Below are 19,838 nucleotides of genomic sequence, written 5' to 3'. Positions count from 1 at the left end.
CAAAAATGACCTCTTGTTGAGACTTTGGCATTTTGCGTTTTCCTCCCAAAGAAGTCTATGGGAGTGAAAAAACGCCAAGAAAAATGCCATGTGGGTTTTAACTTTGGCGTTTTTGCAGGCGTTTTTTATTCTTTTTTGGACTTTAGTGATCCAAAAAAGTTATGGAGATACCTTTTTTGATAAAATTTCATAGGGTACCATTAAAATAATAATAATAAAAAGGATACAGTAGTGATGAAAAAATAGCATTTATCGTAATTTATCTTTTTTATAATGAAATTTTTATACATTTTTAAACAGAGATCAATTTATGTGTGCGGTCAGGGCACTAAAAATGTAGCCGACAATAATAAAAATGTATTGTGTGTGTTATTCACTTTTTTTATTTATTTTTTAGGTGGTACTACTACTCCCAGCATGGAACACACTGTTCCATGATGGGAGTAGTAGTAGTACCTGTACTAATTGACAGATCGCCCCGGGGTCCCTTGCGATCCTCCTGTATAATGTATAGATGCGGCCGGCCGCTCTTCTATGGTCCTCTGCACTGCCGTATATATATATACCTATTCATATTTCCTGCAGAGAGCTGTGATTGGCCAGATGGTTCCAGCCATTCACAACTCTCTTTGGGAAATATGAATAGGTGTATATCGGCAGTGCAGGGGACCATAGAAGGGTGGCCGCCCGCATCTATACATTATACAGGACGATTGAATTGGGTGTCAGAAGTGACACTCGCTGCTATCTGTCTATTAATGCAGGTACTACAGCTCCCAGCATGGAGCAGAAAGTGCTCCATGCTGGGAGTAGTAGTACCTGCAGTTAAGGACAGATCACAACGGGTGTCACTCCTGACACCCGATGCGATCGCCCTATCGCAGAGATGCGAAGCGGCTCTGTACAGCGCTCGCATCTGCACTATACTATACTATACACCTAGGGATTACCATGCAATAGCAGCATTGTTAATACCTGTTGGGAATGTAAAATACATTTGGAAAGATGTGTAATGTGCATGAGAAGATATCTATCCATGTATTGAATATATTCCTTATTTCACTCAAGCACAGACAAAATCTATGTGTCACTTTCTACAATATTCTGCCTTTCATTCTGAGAACACATATATATATATATATATATATATATATATATATATATATATATATATATATATGTTAAATTAATAGCATCAAGCATCTCAATCATTGGCACCTGGCTTTAAGCATACCTGTCAGTTATATGATACCCATACTGTTATATGATACTCAGATTCCTCATCTTGATCATGTACATATAATTTTGATGTCTCTATCACCAATATTTCACAAAAAAGTGGCACATTTCAGCTGCTCAATTGCCCAGATTTATCAATTGTGTGAGAGAAAAAGTTGAGTGATTTTCCCACAGCAACCAATCACAGCTCAGCTTTCACTTTACCAGAACTCATTAGCTGAGCTATGATTGGTTGCTGTTTGAAAATAACTCCACCTTTTCTCTCACACTGTTTGATAAATCTGGGCCAATGTCTTTTCAATTGTATCAAAGGAAGGGGGTTTGTCACTCTCTTGCCAGGACTGTGATGACTCCTCCCCCTCCCTCACTCTGCTGACTCACTGCTCTTGGAGGAGCAGGGCAGCCCTGCTCTGTAAACATTTCCTATCTATCCTATCTGGTTTCATGCTGTACATACACACACACACACACACACACACACACTAATTATTGGAGATTGCCTGTACTCTACCATCAAAGACAATATGGTGAGTGTATAATTTAGATCTTCCTATGTCATTCATGTGTGTCACCCTTAAGCAGTCCTGTAATGCTGGGACTTGTAGTTTTGGAATAGTGGGAGGTACAATGTTTGGATAACTCTTTTTAGGAGCAGTGTTGCCTTCGACTGTGTGCCTACAGCTTTTGTAAAACTACAACTCCCAGCATGCCCAGACATCTTTCGACTGTCAAGGCATGCTTGGAGTTGTATTTTTGCAACAGCTGGAGGCACATGTTTGGTAAAACTCTGTGTTACATCAGTGTTGCAGCAGGCCGTGTTCCTCCTGCAGCTTTGTCAATCAGCCATCTCGTGTCCATGCCCCTTGGACACCCTCATGCTGCTATGGGACTCAATGTCCCAGGAGGTATGGGGACCCCTAGTGGTGGGATTTTCAAAGGCAGTTTTCTTTTATTATTGGGCCAGTTTAAGCGCAATCTTAGTGCGAAACGGTACCTTTGCACAGCGGGACACTCTTGCACAAGCTTCCGTCTGCACCGCACTTGATGTATTGAGGATACTACAATAAATACTTCACTGAAGCATTACAGAAGTGGTGAGTGCCCTGTTTATTCTATTCTTTGAAAGTATACATTAAGGTATAAATGACATTTGATGCCACAAAGCCAGAAATCATTGTTGCTAAAGCTTTATCTATATACCCCTACTACCCCCAGTCTGTATACCAACTTGTATACTGACCATTAGCTCGGATTTCAGATTCACAACAGCGGGATGCCCTTCGTTTTGGGATCACCTGCATTCGCACGCACTCAGCGCATCACTGACACGCGAATGCCGGCATCCACTCCCATCCATCAGGCGCAGGTAGAGGTGGCAACAGACTAGCGGCGAGTGGTAGCAGAAGTCGCAGCGAGAGACCTGAGCTCCCAGTATCAGCTAGCGTTCATGTCTCGACTAGCAACCCATCTGTCGTCATTGATTGGTTAATTCGGTCACCAACTTCCTCACAAGTGACATCTGACACCCCCAGTCAACAGTTGGTGGGTTCCTTAGACACAACCCTCAGTTGGCATGGCCCAGGAGCATTTCCTGTCCTCCAATTGCCTCTATTCTATGCTGTTCCCTCCCCCACAGAAGTATTGTATGCTGTGGGTTCAGCTCCATTATTTAGTGAGGATGATCTACTAGAGTACAGTCAGCAGCTACTGCCCAGCCAAGAATTATAGGAGAAGTAGTAGTAGGTGGGCAATTAGTGATGAGGAGAGTGGCGTGGGAGGTGGTATTGCCAGCGTTCAGGCTCCTGCAAATGACCCTGTTTAGAAACCTGAGGAGGACATCAGTGACGTGCAGACACAACTCGATGATGATGAAGCCGAACGCACTTGGGAGCCAGGTGCAGAAGGGGCTTCATCATCATCAGGAGAAGAGGGTTGCAGGTCGCCCTTGAGGCAGCTGAGCCAGCAAGGTGGTAGCATGGTTGGGAGTCAGCATGGTGGCAGAAGCACAATGGTGGCCCTGCACAATTATGTGGAACAGAAGGTGGGCCAGTTCTTGAGCCTGTCAGTGTGTACCAAAGTGCACGGCAGCACCGACATGTCGAGCTGTAACTACGGTCAGGGACAATACATGTCCTTTATTTCCCACTGGGTGAATGTGGTTCCTGCACAGCCACAACAGTAACTTGGACAGGTCACGCCGCCTCTGCGACAGTGTCTGACTCCGCCTCCTCATCCTCCACCGTGTCCTCAGCCTCCACTGCACGGACAAGTCTCAGTGCCCCTCCAGCATACCATGTGTGCAGGGCAAGGGGCGGTGTCACGCTGTTCTTCACATGGTTTGCCTTGGCAAACGGAGTAACACATGGGAGGAACTGCTGAAAGTCATTCATCAAGAAATCGAATCATGGCTTACTCCATGAAAACTGGACATGGGAACAATGATGGCCGACAGCGGGAATAACATCTTGTCTGTGAAGCGTCAAGGAAGCCTGAACCATGCGCCCTGCATGGCACACATATTCAATCTGGTTGTCAAGCGATTCCTGAAATGTTCCCCCCATCTGCAAGACATCCTAACAATGGGAAGGAAACTTTGCATGCACTCTGGCCACTCGTACACTGTAAAGCACACCCTCCTTAAGCTGCATCTTCAGAATGGCATGCCAAAATAGTCTGATATTTGACTTTTCCACCCGTTGGCATTCCACCCTCCATATGTTGGACCGACTATTCGAACAGAGAAAAGCCATTAACAATTTCTTGATGATCCAAGCTAGGTTAGGTGGACTCCCCTGTGTAACTTCAATGTCAACCAGTGGCAGCTCCTACATGACACCTGCCGTTTCCTCAGGCCCTTTGAGGAAGCCACATTATTAGTCAGTCACCAGGATTACAGGATGAACAATGACATTTCACTGCCTAATTTCCTACAATAGATGGTGGAAACGATGGCTGATCAGGGCACTGGAGACGTGGCGCCTATATCTCACGGTCACATGAGCCCTGTGGGGGCTGAACTGGAAGAGGAGGGTGAGGGGGACAGTGTAGCACAGGCAAGGTTTCGCGAAATGGGTGGTTTTTATAGTAATCTGACAGGAGAGGAGGAGCAGGAGCAGCCTGTGGAGTTACAGGGTGATGAGGAAGACGAGACAGTGGACCCAGGCACACTGTGGCAGTATGCAGTTGAGATGGAGGCAGGTAGTCCCTCAGAGTCACTTGCACAAATGGCACGATGCATGCTCCCTTGCTTGCGTAGTGACCGCCAAATTGTCTGCATTCGGCAGCGGGATGATTTCTGGCTCTCCACCGTGTTGGACCCTCGCTACCGGCACAAAATGGGGCCTTTTTTACACCCACTGAGAGGGAGGACAAACTGACCTACTACTGTGACATCCTACGTAGTCAGTTGGCCTATGCCTATCTACGCCGTCGTCCATCCTCTCGCAGGTCTGACTCAAGGGGCCCTCTGCACTCACGTTCCACTGCCATGGCTGCTGGGGAGGGGTGGGGTGGCAGGAGCAGTACCAGCTCAATCAGCAGCAGCCTGAGTCTACAGTCTCAGTCGCTGATGAGTAGCTTTCTTCATCCGCATAGTAAAGCAACTCATCAGCAGCAGGTAGACCTGGAGCAGGACCTTAACCAGCAGCTGGTCGCATAGCTTTACATGACCCTGCCAACACACTTTGAAGATCCTCTGGACTTCTGGGCAGCCAAACTTGATTTGTGGCCGCAACTAGCAGAGTTTGCCCTGGAAAAGCTGTCCTGCCCGGCCAATAGTGTGCCATCAGAGCGGGTGTTTAGTGTGGTGGGGGACATAGTAACCCCAAGGAGAACTCATCTGTCCACCAAAAATGTGAAGAGACTAACCTTTGTCAAGATGAATCAGGCATGGATCAGCCAGGATTTCCACCCACCAATGCCTGATGCATCAGCGTAGATTGACCATAGTGCCACACCAACACTTCACAAATATGGAAAGCGCAAAACATATTTAAGGTGCTGCTCCCCAGTTACAGAAATTCCTCTGCATCAGACCACAAGCTGATGCCTCCTCCAGGCTGCCTCATTCTGCCACCATATGTTTTCCTCATGCTGATGCCACCTCCAAGCTGTGTCATTCTGCCACCATATGTTCTCCTCATGCTGATGCCACCTCCAGGCTGTGTTATTCTGCCACTATATGGTCTCCTCATGCTGCTGCCACCTCCAGGCTGTGTCATTCAGCCACTATATGGTCTCCTCATGCTGCCGACACTTCTATGCTGTGTCATTCAGCCACTATATGGTTTCCTCATGCTGCCACCACCTCCACGCTGTGTCATTCACTCACTATATGGTCTCCTCATGCTGCCACCACCTCCAAAAAAAGGATTCTGAAAATTCTGCTAATGGGACAAATAAAATTTTAAATAAAATGTGATCATCGCTAGTCCTCATATGTTATCTCTGGAATATCCACAAGAATCCAAAGAAACAGGTTGGAGCAAGAAAATTACACCATAACTGATTAAATGAAACATTCAAAGTTTGATACGCAGTTTCACAGTACCAACTGTGCTTACTTACACGCGCATGGCTTGATATTCTTGACAAGCATTTTATACCAGAAGGATCTACTCAGTAGCCCTCCCGGGTCAGGCCTGCACCGCTGAGAGGGAGTACAAACTGACATACTACTCTGTCATTGTGCCGCTCTGCGGCCTACATAGGCTGTCTGCACCTCCAGGCTGTGTCATTGTGCCGCCATATGGTCTCCTCATACTGCTGCCACATCCAGGCTCTATCATAGTGCTGCCCTATGGTTTCATGATGCTGCTCCCACCTCTAGGCTCTGTCATTGTGCCGCCATGTGATCTCCTTATAATATTGATCTTGTAGTTTGACATAATTTTTTCAAAGTAAATACTTCGGGCACCCGGGACACTCATGCTCAGTCATATGCATGGGAAGGGGGGTTGAAAGGCAGACAGGCGGTAGCTGGCTTCGCGACGGACAACTAGCTGGATTTTAAGATACAAATACAAGCTTTTTCACTGCTGTAACTTATATCGGTATGTGCCAACTCATCCAACGGCGTTGAAGCTGAAAGTGATCCTGTCCAAGTTGCTGGTAGTACAGTCGCTCCCTTTTCAAGTGGACACTCAGTCATGAGCATGGGGGTGAGCTGAGAGGCAGGGGCTGGGACAGGCGATAGCTGGCCTCGCGGCGGACCGCCAGCTTGAAATGGGTGGTTTTTATAGTCAGGAGCTTTTCCATAGTTTACACTGTAGCAATTATACACTATTGGAGCTGGAATTATCGTGGCTGCTGGCAACAGACTTGCCTTCCAATGGGTCCGCCAAAAAGGATTTAAAGTTTGCTCATTCCAATTACCAGGCTCTGTCATTGTGCTGCTAAGCGGCAGTGATTCTAATAGCGATGCCTGTGATCTGCATGTCATACTGAATAACAGTATTGTTTCACTAACACAGCATACTCCCTATGCGTGTTACGACAAGGCAAAGTGTTCTACACCCCTATTGAGGCTCTCTGTAGCCCAGAAATAGCCGTTTTAATAGCGATTCGCCGGTTGAATCAAATTTTCCAAAAAGTTTGCTCATCTCTAGTTAAAATCATTGTATGTTGAGACCATAACTCTATGAAAAACTGGTAATTGGTTATGAAGCCACCAAAATGTCATCCAAAAATTGTAAAAAAGTAACGATTAAACAAAAATGAGTAGATAACTAATATATATAAAGCAAATCCATACATATAAAAGTAAGAAAGAGCTGCTGGGATCTGTAAATCACTGTCTACGTAGAGGACAGGAGCTTCTTCAGGGTCCTGTACAGTACAAGCAAAGTCCTGAAAAAGTAACATGGAGCCGCCCTTACCTGGAGCAGGTATTCCTGGCACAGGTAAAGAGTAGTACAGAACATGTAATACCTCCCTGTACTGTAGGGGGCGCTACCAGACAGCCAGTCAGTGCATGCACTTCAGGAATACAGGGGTTTTACTAGTGAAATGCCCATTCTGATTGGTCGGTTCATACAGCCATTGACAGCCATACAGCCATTGACAGATCTGGACAGTCCGTAGCATTGTATGTTGTTTTTGGTTTCAAGTTACAATGGTCCAAAAAGATTGTATGTTGAGGCACTTGTAAGTTGAGGGATCACTGTATCTTAACTACATTAAATTTCTTATAATTTTACATGAGTCATTTATGAATTAGTTGGAGTCTGAGCTGGAGTCAATGTTTAAGTTGTAAGTATTGCATACCAACTCTGCAGTCTTGGTTTTCATTTATAGTATTTATTTTTATATTGACATTTTTAAAAGTAGTATATTTTAATTTTGTCATTATACCATGCAACCAGCAGCTCAATTCCTCTGAAGCCTAGAGATGACCTGTATTAAACAATTTTGTCAATTCACCTGCAGCCATAATTTTTGAGGAACATACTTGAGGATTGACCTGTATCTCAGTGGGGTTCTCTGGCACAACTCTATTAGAAATGTCATTAGTCTGGGGTTGAGAAAGGGAGGGGACTCCTGAAACGTTCCTCCAGCTGCTCGCACGCCAGCGAGCTCTTCCACACCCTCGGGATCAGCGTCTCCATGCGGCCAAGAATTAATCATCCTGCTACAGCAAGCTCAGGATGAACCGCTCTTAAGACACCGCGCTGAGAGGATCTCTGTATTGTTTCTTGCACTGGGTGAATATGTTCATTTCTCTGTTGTAATGACTCTTTGAACAAGTGAGATAAAAGTGAACATTGCTGCAATTCCCATAGTATGTCTTTCTTTTCTTTATTGGATTCTTATTCAGGAGAGGGAGCCCTGAATGAGACATAGGGAAGCCACCCATATGTGCACACCTGTAGTCTAATTGTTGCTTTACGGATAAGTCTAAAAGCCAACAACCATTTGTGGTAATGTCAAGGGGGTAGGGCTTTCCATTTTCACCAAGTGAATTGTGTGTGTGTGTGTGTTTTTATCAACAAACATATACTGTATATTATGCATGCTAAACAGTATATTTTGACTAGCTTATTTACTATCATGTATCGGTAAAGTATGATTTGCACTCTGTGAATTTAGCTTATAAGCTGTGAATTTAGCTTATTTTGGTTTGTCCTGTGAACTAATGGTTTTCACTGAAAGGTATACATCTATGATCCACTTGCAAACAGCATCTTTATGCTGCCTATTGAACACTGCATAAAAACGGAACTTGGTATTTTTAAAGCATGTGATTTACTAAGAACTAACAGACCTAAATGCTTCAGCAACAACAAAATACAAAGAATTTCCTGCTGAGAAAGATTTAAGAAATGGATTGAAATTGTACTTGTTGACAGCATGCAGAACACAGATATTGAGTGGCCTCATTTAGTTTTTCTCTCTACATAACCGAATTGTTCCAGCTACATTAATATAGAAACAGTTACCTGATAAACAGTAGCACGCAGCTTATCCGCAGCTTCCACATCACCACCATCTTTATCACCAGATGTATCCAGTACTGATAGTGTTCCCAAATAACGTGACTTAGCAGAAACCTGAGTGCTCAGTTTCCGAGACTTCTTGGTTTGTGGGGCAGAGAAAGATCTGTAATGAGAAGAACAAACTCAACAGATAGAACTTTTTAAAAAGGTTATTGCAAAAATGAAACACATTTTGATGAATCAACATATACTGTAAAACAAAGTTAGTTTACAACATTTCTTCCATGCTTCTGATGTAACTGTCTGCTCTGTGGTCTTTATTAACCCAACTTTCTGTCTGATGTATATCCTGTAATGGACTTCCTGTTCCTGTTATACACTTTAGCCAGGAATTCAGCCAACAACTCTGCCCATTACAGGAGCCTCACACCTAATTGGCAGGAGAGAGTTTGCTGAATACATTGCTACAGGGTCCAGCAGAAACAGAAAGTCTGTTAAAGGATATACAGGAAGTGGGGCAATAGAGACAACAGAGCAGATATCTTGCATCAGAAGCAGATTAAAAGGATGAAAGAAATGACCACATAAATGCAAACCAAACAAGGACAAGAAAAAACATCATAAGGCGCACACCTTATCAATAAGTAACAAAAAGCAACAATATTAGTACACAAAAGATATATACACAAATATACAAAAAAGGCACACAGACAATTAAAATCACTTAAACATGAGGGGGAAAAAAACAAAAAAAACTCCCACAACCAGAGTGATCCAAAAAAGACCCCTCTACAAAGACAACCGTGCTCCCTGTAAAATAAATAAAACCGTCTCCCCTACAAAATATGATGAATAAAGCAACCAGGTATCACATTGAGCAAGCAGGAATTATAAAGTTATAATAGCCATGTTTAAACACCAATAGGAATCATGTGTTTATAATGCAGTACTATATATTGGCTCGTCTTTGAAAATATTATTCCAACAAACCCTGGAGACGAAGTAGCAGGAGTGAGACACAGGTAAGCACAATCCTGAAGACGGGGAGTCCCCAAATAAAGGCAGTAAAGTAATTTTACCAATGTTAATTTAAAAGACAGTTGAAAATAGGTATCGTCATCAGAAAACCTGTTAAACAGCAAGGTGCTACTGCACTGACATAATAAAGGTGTGTTAGTGAAATGTTAGGTATATGTACAATATTTAATAGAAAAATGAATGATTTCCTTTCAAAAATCGAATTTGCTAAAATTTTTCTGAGACTATATTATTGCTGATCAACAGGGTGCCGACAACTGGCACACCTGATCAACTGTTTGATGTTCCAAGCTACACAGTGAATGGGGTCCTTTAAAGGGGGTACTCTAAAAAGGAAATTTAAAAAGAAAAGAACTTCCTGTGGAGCATATAGCAGCTGATAAGTACTGGAAGGATTAAGATTTTTAAATAGAAATAATTTACAAATCTGTTTAACTTTCTGGCAACAGTTTATTTAAAAACAAATGTTTTCCAGAGGAGTACCCCTTTAACTTCAGTGGGAACTGTGCTGCAGTAACTAAAATTTAAAAAAACAGAATAAATCTTTAAAGGGTTATTCAGAATTAGAAGAACAGAACTGATTTGTTAAAACATTTATAAATAAATAAAATAATAAAAAGGCCCACACTTGTCCACAAGTTGTGCGTGGTATTGCAGCTCAGTGCCATTGAAGTGATTGGAACAAAGTTGTAATACCACACACAACCTGTGGACAGGTGTGCTGTTGTTTATGAAAGGAACTGGCTCTGTTTTTCTATTCTTGGATAACCCCTTAAGGATAGGGTCACACGTAACGGATCTGCAACGTAAAATTCGCTGCGGATCTGTTTTACGTGTGACCCAACCCACAGCATATTTTACACTTGAAATGTGCCGCCGGCAGTCACAAGAGCGAGCTCCCTACTGAGGTTGGGTAGTCCTGTGTGTCCGTTCGTATTGGCAAACATAGGTAAAGCAAACCCATTAAAGGGGTACTCAGCAGCTCAGCGTTTGGAAGAAACTGTCACACCCCCTCCCATAGACTTGCATTGAGGGGGCGGGGTGTGACATCATGGGGGGGGGGTTGGGCTATTACATCACGAGCTCCTGGCTCCAAACGCTGAGCAGCGGAGTACTCCTTTAAGTAGCCCATTGAGTAAAAGCAGCACAAAATAGGAACAAAGTGAGGGGAAAAAACAAAGCAATTCCGTGATGTTCACTATATTTATGGCCATTTATATAACACAAATTTATAATCTATTCACTTAAATGCAGCAGATAAAAACCTTCAGCACATAAAGCAGCAGCTGATGAATATTTGATGCTGTGAGTGCAATGAGACTGCTTTCATATATATTTCATCGCATTCACATCTTATAGGAATTGAAGATGGCATGTACATTTATTTTACAGTTTGTTAAGTTACTGTAACCATTTCAGTACTAAACATTATTCTGTACAAGCCAACGTCTTAAAGGAGAAGTGAAGGAAATTCACATATAAAGGTCTAAAAACCAACATCTTTGTTTGAGACAGTTAAGTATGCTGAGTGTACAGCCTAATGGAGCCAGTCACTTGCCCCAAGATTTAATAATTCTGAATGTCAGCTGTGAATGAATAAGGTTCGCAGCCCCTTGCCAGGAGGAAAGCCCTGCTGTTTAGGACACGGTCTTCAAGAATTTTTAGCTCTAATACAGCTGATGAGTAAAGGCAATGAAGCAATACAAGCACGCGGTACATCTGCCACACATTATTGAAATAAAATATTTATCATGGCTTTTCCAGTGGGGATCGGGATGAAGTGGAAACAAAGAAAAAACTTTTAGGAAAGCTTAAGACAAGCTCATGCAATGTCAAGTACGCAGCAAAACAAGCAGAAGGATGAGGAAAGAAATGAAATATTCCAGTGTAAGAATTGGCTTTATTTATAAAGCAGTGTTTAGTATGGCTTCAGATGGAAGTTATACACAAAAGAATATGAATACTAATATCAAGTTGTTCTGTGATTGATATCATTTCTTTGTTCAGCTCAAATGGAATATACAACCAGGAGAGACCTATCTAACTTATATGGCTGCAGCTGACTGTATCCTCTACATGCCCATTCCCCCCCCCCCCACCCTATACCATCCAGAACATAGTCCTGTCCAGTTGCAGTATGATCTTTGTCCCAGCAGACGCACAGGATGGGACAAACTCCAGAAAGTGAGGGCAACTCTAGCACTCCACTGTGCTAACTGTCCTATCAGCATAAAAACAGAAAGGAGGGGGTTACAGAGCAGCCTGCAGTGGTTGGATGAAGAGAACCAGCACAGAAGACTCAGGGAGGAAGGGGAGTCATGCAGAGTGAGGACACACCCCTTCCAGAGCACAGGATGACAAATCAAGTGAGCAACAGATAGAAGGTATCTGTGAATGAAATATAGGTGTCAGGCACATAAAAATTATGTATTCTTGATCGGAATTAGGTACTGAGTAATACTGAGTAACATAAAACTTTTTCTATTGGATATGACAGGTGCTTTTTAAATAAACATACATATACAGGGATTTATTTAGTTTTTTTACAGTGTCCGAGATACGCCTGGTGCCCAATCTTTTTTTAAACCTTCTAAAGCATATCTGTAATTTCAGGTGACTTTCTAGCATCAGCTGCCCTGTGTGTGTACAGGAGAAGCAGGACTATTTCTGGCCATTATGTAACTTGTATATGGTATTTATCTGCTCTGCAGGTTTCATTTTTAGGGTACGTTCATACAAGCTGATTTACAGTGTATTTTACGCAGCGGATCCGCTGGTGAAGGCCCGCTCTATGCTGTCTTTACATGTGCCTGCTCTTAGCGGCAATACGCCATGACGAGCAGACACAGTGCAGTGATGTGCGCGGCATACTCGCACATCGCGGCCACTCTCCCTGCTCTGAGCTAGGCAGAGAGCTCCCGCGATGTGTCGCAGTGTGTCTGCTCGTAGCGGAGTATTGTCACTAAGAGCAGGCACATGTAAAGACAGCATAGAGCGGGCCTTCACCAGCAGTTTTCAATCTGCAGTTTTCCCAGAGCTGGTGGCCCGAACTCCCTCCTCCCCCCTCCATAAACTTGCATTGCTTGTCTTGCATAAACAGGACAAAACTGAGCTGATATTCAGAGATTAACAATTTTTGTCTAATAAGATATATGACAAAGTTCGTTCAAATAACAATGCCTACTTAAGGACGCAGCGATTTTGAATTTTTGCATTTTTGTTTTTTCATACTCTCCTTTTAACCCCTTAACCCCTTAAGGACTCAGGGTTTTTCCATTTTTGCATTTTCATTTTTTCCACATCACCTTCTAAGGGTGCGTTCCCACAAGGCGTATACGCAGCATATTTCACGCTGCGTAAAATGTACGGCAGCAGTGGGAAATACACTGCATATTCCTTGCTCACTATACACACAGGGCTTTCCGGCGGCAGCCCTATGTAGTGAGTTTTAGAGTTGGGGCCCTGTGCCGGTGCATTGCCGTGGAATGAGATTTGCCATAGAATGAGATGGTCCGCCTCCATCACATCCTATTGGCTCTCTCTTGTCACGTGACATATTTAAACGTCACGCATCGATGCGCACAGTAGTGTCAGTTTGGCTATCACAGGGAGAGGATCTCCTCACCCTGTGATAGCTGAAGCTGTACGGAGCTCTCAAGGCCTCTGTGGCCCGACAGAAGTTCACACATGTATGCAGCTCATACGGCTGCCTCATATACATTTACTGTTGATCCACAGCGCTATCGGGATCCCGATGCCGCTGTCATCAGTGTGCCTCCCCCCGAGCGCCCCACGCCCGCAGCTGTACTCCCCGCCCCCCCGCAGCTGTACTCCCCGTCCCGTTAACGCTCAGGGAGCGGGGAACAGAAAGTAGAGCATCGGGCGCAGGTTAAGTTATTCGCGTAGTGCTGCGCATGCACAGTACTACTTTACCTGCGCCCGATGCTCTACTTTCTGTTCCCCGCTCCCTGAGCGTTAACGGGACGGGGAGTACAGCTGCGGGCATGGGGCGCTCGCGGGGACGCACACTGATGACAGCGGCATCGGGCATAGGAATCCCCATAGCGCTATTGATCGCTCCCTGAGCGTTAACAGGGGACTGGGAATAGACCTACGGGGGACGGGGAGTAGAGCTACGGGTGACGGGGAGTAGAGCTGCGGGGGACGGGGAGTAGAGCTACGGCCGACGGGGAGTACAGCTGCGGGGGACGGGGAGTAGAGCTGCGGGGGACGGGGAGTAGAGCTGCGGGGGACGGGGAGTACAGCTGCGGGGGACGGGGAGTGGAGCTGCGGGCGTGGGGCGCTCGCGGGGACGCACACTGATGACAGCGCCATCGGGCATAGGGATCCCGTTAGCGCTGTGGATCAACAGTACATGTAATAATAGAGTAACTGCATATGAGCCAGCCGTATGAGCTGCGTACATGTGTGAACTTCTGTCGGGCCACAGAGGCCATGAGAGCTCCGTACAGCTTCAGCTATCACAGGGTGAGGAGATCCTCTCCCTGTGATAGCCAAACTGACACTACTGTGCGCATCGATGCGTGATGTTTAAATATGTCACGTGACAAGAGAGAGCCAATAGGATGTGATGGAGGCGGACCATCTCATTCCACGGCAATGCACCGGCGTGACTGTGACACGTGGCTCCGCCTCCAAAACTCACTGCACACATAGGGCTGCCGCCGGAAAGCCCTGTGTGTGTATAGTGAGCAAGGAATACGCAGCATATTTCCCGCTGCTGTCTAAATTTTGCGCAGCGTGAAATACTCTGCGTATACGCCGTGTGAGAATGCACCCTAAATATCATAACGCTTTCAATTTTGCACCTAAAATTCCATATTATGGCTTATTTTTTGTGCCACCAATACTACTTTGCAGTGATAATCGTCATCTTACCAAAATATCCACCACGAAATGGAAAAAAAATTCATTGTGCGACAACAATGAAGAAAAAATGCCATTTTGTAATTTTGGGGGCTTCCGTTTCTCGGTAAAAATGACACCTTACCTTTATTCTGTAGTTCCATACAATTAAAATGATACCCTACTTATATAGGTTTGATTTTGTCGTACTTCTAAAAAAAATCATAACTACATGCAGGAAAATTTATCCATTTAAAATTGTCATCTTCTGACCTCTATAACTTTTTTAATTTTTCCGCGTATGGGCCGGTGTGAGGGCTCATTTTTGCGCCGTGATATGAAGTTTTTATCGGTACCATTTTTATATTGATCGGACTTTTTGATTGCTTTTTATTCATTTTTATCATGATATAAAAAGTTACCAAAAATACGCTATTTTGGACTTAGGGACTTTTGGATTTTTTGGGCGCGTACGCCATTGACCGTGCGTTTTAATTAATGATATATTTTTATAGTTCGGACATTTCCTCACGCGGTGATAACACATGTTTATTTTTATTTACGCAGTTTGTTTTTTTAAATGGGAAAAGGGGGGGTGATTCTTGCTTTTATTAGGGAAGGCGTTAAATTATCTTTTTTAACTTTTTTTTTCACCCTTTTTTTTTACAGTGTTATAGCCCCCCTAGTGGCTATAACACTGCACTCACTGATTTGCTACACAGATCATTGCCGTGCATTGACACGGCAAATATCAGTGTTATCGGCGGTCGATTGCTCAAGCCTGAATTTCAGGCTTGGAGCAATCAATCACCGATCGGAGGCAAAGGAGGCAGGTGAGGGGACCTCTGCTCGTGTTCTAGCTGATCGAGACATCGCAATTTCACCGTGATAGTCCCGATCAGCCCGACTGAGCTGCCAGGAAGCTTTAACTTTCATTTTAGACGCGGCGATCAACTTTGAACGCCGCTTCTAAAGGGTTAATAGTGCGCGGCACAACAATCAGTGCTTTCATTAGCCGTCATGACTGACCCGGTATGACGTAACCCCGTGTTATATACCGGGACCGGGCGTCCTAAAGAGGTTAAAGGGGTACTCCGGTGGAAAACTTTTTTTTTTTTAATCAACTGGTGCCAGAAAGTAAAAACAGATTTGTAAATAACTTCTATAAAAAATTTTTTAATCCTTCCAGTACTTATTAGCTGCTGAATACTACTTGGAACACAGAGCTCTCTGCTGTATCACGAGCACAGTGCTCTCTGCTGACATCTCTGTCTATTTCAAGAACTGTCCAGAGTTGGAGAAAATCCACATAGCAAACATATGCTGCTCTGGACAGTTCCTAAAATGGACAGAGATGTCAGCAGAGAGCACTGTGCTCTTGATGTCCGCAGAGAGCACTGCATTCCAAAAAGAAAATAATTTCCTCTGTAGTATTCAGCAGCTAATAGGTACCAGAAGGATTAAGATTTTTTAATAGAAGTAATTTACAAATCTGTTTAACTTACTGGCACAGTTGATAAAGAAAAAAAAAAAAAGTTTTCCACCGGAATACCCCTTTTAACCTCTTAAGGACTGAGCCCTTTTTCACCTTAAGGACAGAGCCCATTTTTGCAATTCTGACCACTGTCACTTTATGCATTAATAACTCTGGGATGCTTTTACCGATTATTCTGATTCCGAGATAGTTTTTTTGTGACATATTCTACTTAAATTTTTGTCATTACTTCCATCCTTTCTGGGTGAAAAATCCAAAAATGTCATGAAAATTAAAAAAATGTAGCATTTTTCTAACTTTGAAACTCTCTGCTTGTAAGGAAAATGGATATTCCCAAAAAATTATATATTGATTCACATATACAATATGTCTACCTTATGTTTGCATCATAAAGTTTACATGTTTTTACTTTTGGAAGACATCAGAGGGCTTCAAAGTTCAGCAGCAATTTTCCAATTTTTCACAAAATTTTCAAAATCTTCATTTTTCAGGGACCAGTTCAGTTTTTAAGTGGATTTGAGGGGCCTTCATTTTAGAAATACCCCTTAAATTACCCCATTATAAAAACTGCACCCCCAAAGTATTCAAAATGACATTCAGAAAGTGTGTTAACCCTTAGCAGCAAGGTGAAGGAAAAAATTCAAAATCTTAGTTTTTTACACTCTCATGTTCTTGTAGACCCAGTTTTAGAAATTTCACAAGGGGTATAAGGAGAAAAAAAAAATGTGTAACCCAATTTCTCTTGAGTAAGGAAATACCTCATATGTGGATGTCAAGTGCTCTGTGGGTGCACTACAAGGCTCAGAAGGGAAGGAGCGACAATGGGATTTTGGAGAGTAAGTTTTTCTGAAATGGTTTTTGGGGGGCATGTCACATTTAAGAAGCCCCTATGGTGCCAGAACAAAAAAAAACAAAAAAAAAAAAACGACATGGCATACTATTTTGGCAACTACACCCCTCAAGGAACGTAACAAGGGGTCCAGTGAGCCTTAACACTCTATAGGTGTTTGATGAAATTTTGTTAAATTCGGATGTGTAAATTAATTTTTTTTATTTTTCACTAAAATGCTGATTTCCCCCCAAATTTTACATTTTAACAAGGGATTATAGAAGAAAATGCCCCCCAAAATTTGTAACCCATCTCTTCTGAGTATGGAAATACCCCTGTGTGGACATCAAGTGCACTGCGGGCGTACTACAATGCTCAGAAGAGAAGAAGTCACACTTGGCTTTTGGAAAGCAAATTTTGCTGAAATGGTTTTTGGGGGGCATGTCGCATTTAGGAAGCCCCTATGGTGCCAGAAAAGAAAAAAAAAAAACACATGGCATACTATTTTGGAAACTACACCCCTCACGGAACGAAACAATGGGTACAGTGAGCCTTAACACCCCACAGGTGTTTGACAAATTTCAAAGTTGGATGTGAAAATGAAAAATAATTTTTTTTTCATTAAAATGCTAGTGTTACCCCAAATGTTACATTTTCACAAGGGGTAATTGGAGAAAAAGCCTCACAAAATTTGTAACCCCATTTCTTCTGAATATGGAAATACCCCATATGTGGATGTAAAGTGCTCTGCAGGAGAACTACTATGCTCAGAAGAGAAGGAGCGCCATTGTGCTTTTGGTGAGAGAATTTGGTTGGAATAGAAGTCGGGGGCCATGTGCGTTTACAAAGCCCCCCGTGGTGCCAGAACAGTGGACCCCCTCACATGTCACCCCATTTTGGAAACTATACTCCTCACACAATTTAATAAGGGGTGCAGTGAACATTTACACCCCACTGGAGTTTGACAGATCTTTGGAACAGTGGGCTGTGCAAATGAAAAATTAAATTTTTCATTTTCACGGACCACTGTTCCAAAAATCTGTCAGACACCTGTGGGGCGTAAATGCTCACTGTACCCCTTATTACATTACGTGAGGGGTGTAGTTTCCAAAATGGGGTCAAATGTGGTGGGGGTCCATTATTCTGGCACTATGGGGGCTTTGTAAACACACGTGGCCTTGAATTTCGGACACATTCTCTCTCCAGAAGCCCAATGGCGCTCCTTCTCTTCTGAGCATTGTAGTTCGCCAGCAGAGCACTGACAGACCATACATGCTGGGAGTTGTAGTTATGCAACAGCTGGAGGCACATTGGTTGTGAAACACTGAGAGTTTGTTACTTAACTCAGTGTTTTGCATCCAGTGTGCCTCCAGCTGTTGCAAAACTAGAACTCCCAGCATGTACAGTCTCTCAGTGCATGCTGGGAGTTGTATTTTTGCAACAGCTGGAGGCAAACTGGTTGTGAAACCCTGAGTTAGGATACAAGCTCTGTTTCACATCCAATGTGTCTCCAGCTGTTGCAAAACTGCAACAATCTGCATGCATTGACAGCCGAAGGGCATGCTGAGAGTTGTAGTTTTGCAACAGCTGGAGGCACACTGGTACAACTCCCAGCATGCCCTTTGGTAGTCTGTGAATGTTGGGAGTTGTAGTTATGCAACAGCTGGAGGCACACGTTTTCAGAGAAAAAATGTGCCTCCAGCTGTTGCATAACTACAACCCCCAGCAGGCACAGACTACCAAAGGGCATGCTGAAAGTTGTAGTTGAAACTCCAGCTGTTGCAAAACTACAACTCCCAGCATGCCCTTTGGCTTTGCATGCTGCGAGTGGTTTCTAAGCAACAGCAGGAGGTGAACAGGCCTTACCTCCTGCTGTATCCTGCCGCCGGGACTGCCGCTGCTGCCACCGATCCTGCTGCTCCTGTTGTCGCCACAGGTAAGAGACCCCCGCCGACCCTGATCGCTGACCCGATCACCGCCTAGCAGGGTCGTGATTGGTCGGTCGTTCCGACCAATCAATCACGTGATTGTGAGGCGGCACCCATGCCACCTCACTCCTGCTGGGTAAGGGTGAATGGGGCTGTCTCGGACAGCCCCATTCACCTTTTTTTCCGGGTTACCAGAGACCCGATTGACCCAGAATAGCCACAAATTGCGGTTTTAATTGACATATGGGGGGGGGATCTAAGGAACCCTCTGGGCTATATGCCGTGATGGCTGCTGATAGATATCAGCAGTCATCCCGTTCTGATCACTGTGTCCAGAGACACGGTCATCCAGGAAAGCTGCAACGTAAATGTATGGCGCTGTGCGTTAAGTACTTAAGCAGGGATGTCACAGGTCAAAGAAGACAGCTAAAATACAGAATCGAGTATCAAAGGGTTAACCAAATTCAGAGCTGAAGTCACAAAACCAGGAAAACATAATCAGATGTAGGTAAATGCTTGCTTCAGAGACAAGCTCTTTTCACAACCAAGGTCTGATAGAACACTGCAGGCTTAAAGGGGTATTCCGGGCAAAAACATTTTATCCCCTTTCCAAAGGATAGGGGATAAGATGTCTGATCGTGGGGGGCCCGCTGCTGAGACCCCCGCAATCTCCCTGCAGCACCCGCATTCTATGCGGGTGCTGAATCTCCAGTTTCAGAAACCTCTGGGTTTCCGGGACTGGGGACGTGACCTCACGCCCCCTCCATTCACGTCTATGCTGCTCAGCGTTTGGAACAAACTGTTCCGAACGCTGGAGCCGGCACCGGGAGCTCGTCACGTCATAGCTCCACCCCCTCATGATGTCACATCCTGCCCCTTCAATGCAAGTCTATGGGAGGGGGCGTGACAGCCGCCCCTTCCAAAGACTTACATTGAGAGGTGGGGCGTGACATCATGAGGGGGCGAGGCTATGACGTCAAGAGCATCCGGTGCCGGCTCCAGCGTTCGGA

At 44.2% G+C, this 19,838-nt stretch overlaps 1 protein-coding gene across 1 annotated transcript in view; it reads right to left on the bottom strand.

The window, feature by feature from the left end:
• Window positions 1–19,838, bottom strand: part of MAP9 (microtubule associated protein 9) — a 111,911-nt gene that overhangs the window by 29,168 nt on the left and 62,905 nt on the right. The window contains exon 9 of the mRNA XM_056562132.1: window positions 8,676–8,835. Within this exon, the coding sequence (XP_056418107.1) occupies window positions 8,676–8,835 (160 nt within the window). The remainder of the gene's footprint in view (window positions 1–8,675; window positions 8,836–19,838) is intronic.

The sequence above is a fragment of the Hyla sarda genome, chromosome 1 (assembly GCF_029499605.1).
Source record: "Hyla sarda isolate aHylSar1 chromosome 1, aHylSar1.hap1, whole genome shotgun sequence".
Taxonomy (NCBI): domain Eukaryota; kingdom Metazoa; phylum Chordata; class Amphibia; order Anura; family Hylidae; genus Hyla; species Hyla sarda.
The sequence above is the reverse complement of the archived record's forward strand: the minus strand, read 5'-3'. Positions and strand labels throughout refer to the sequence as shown.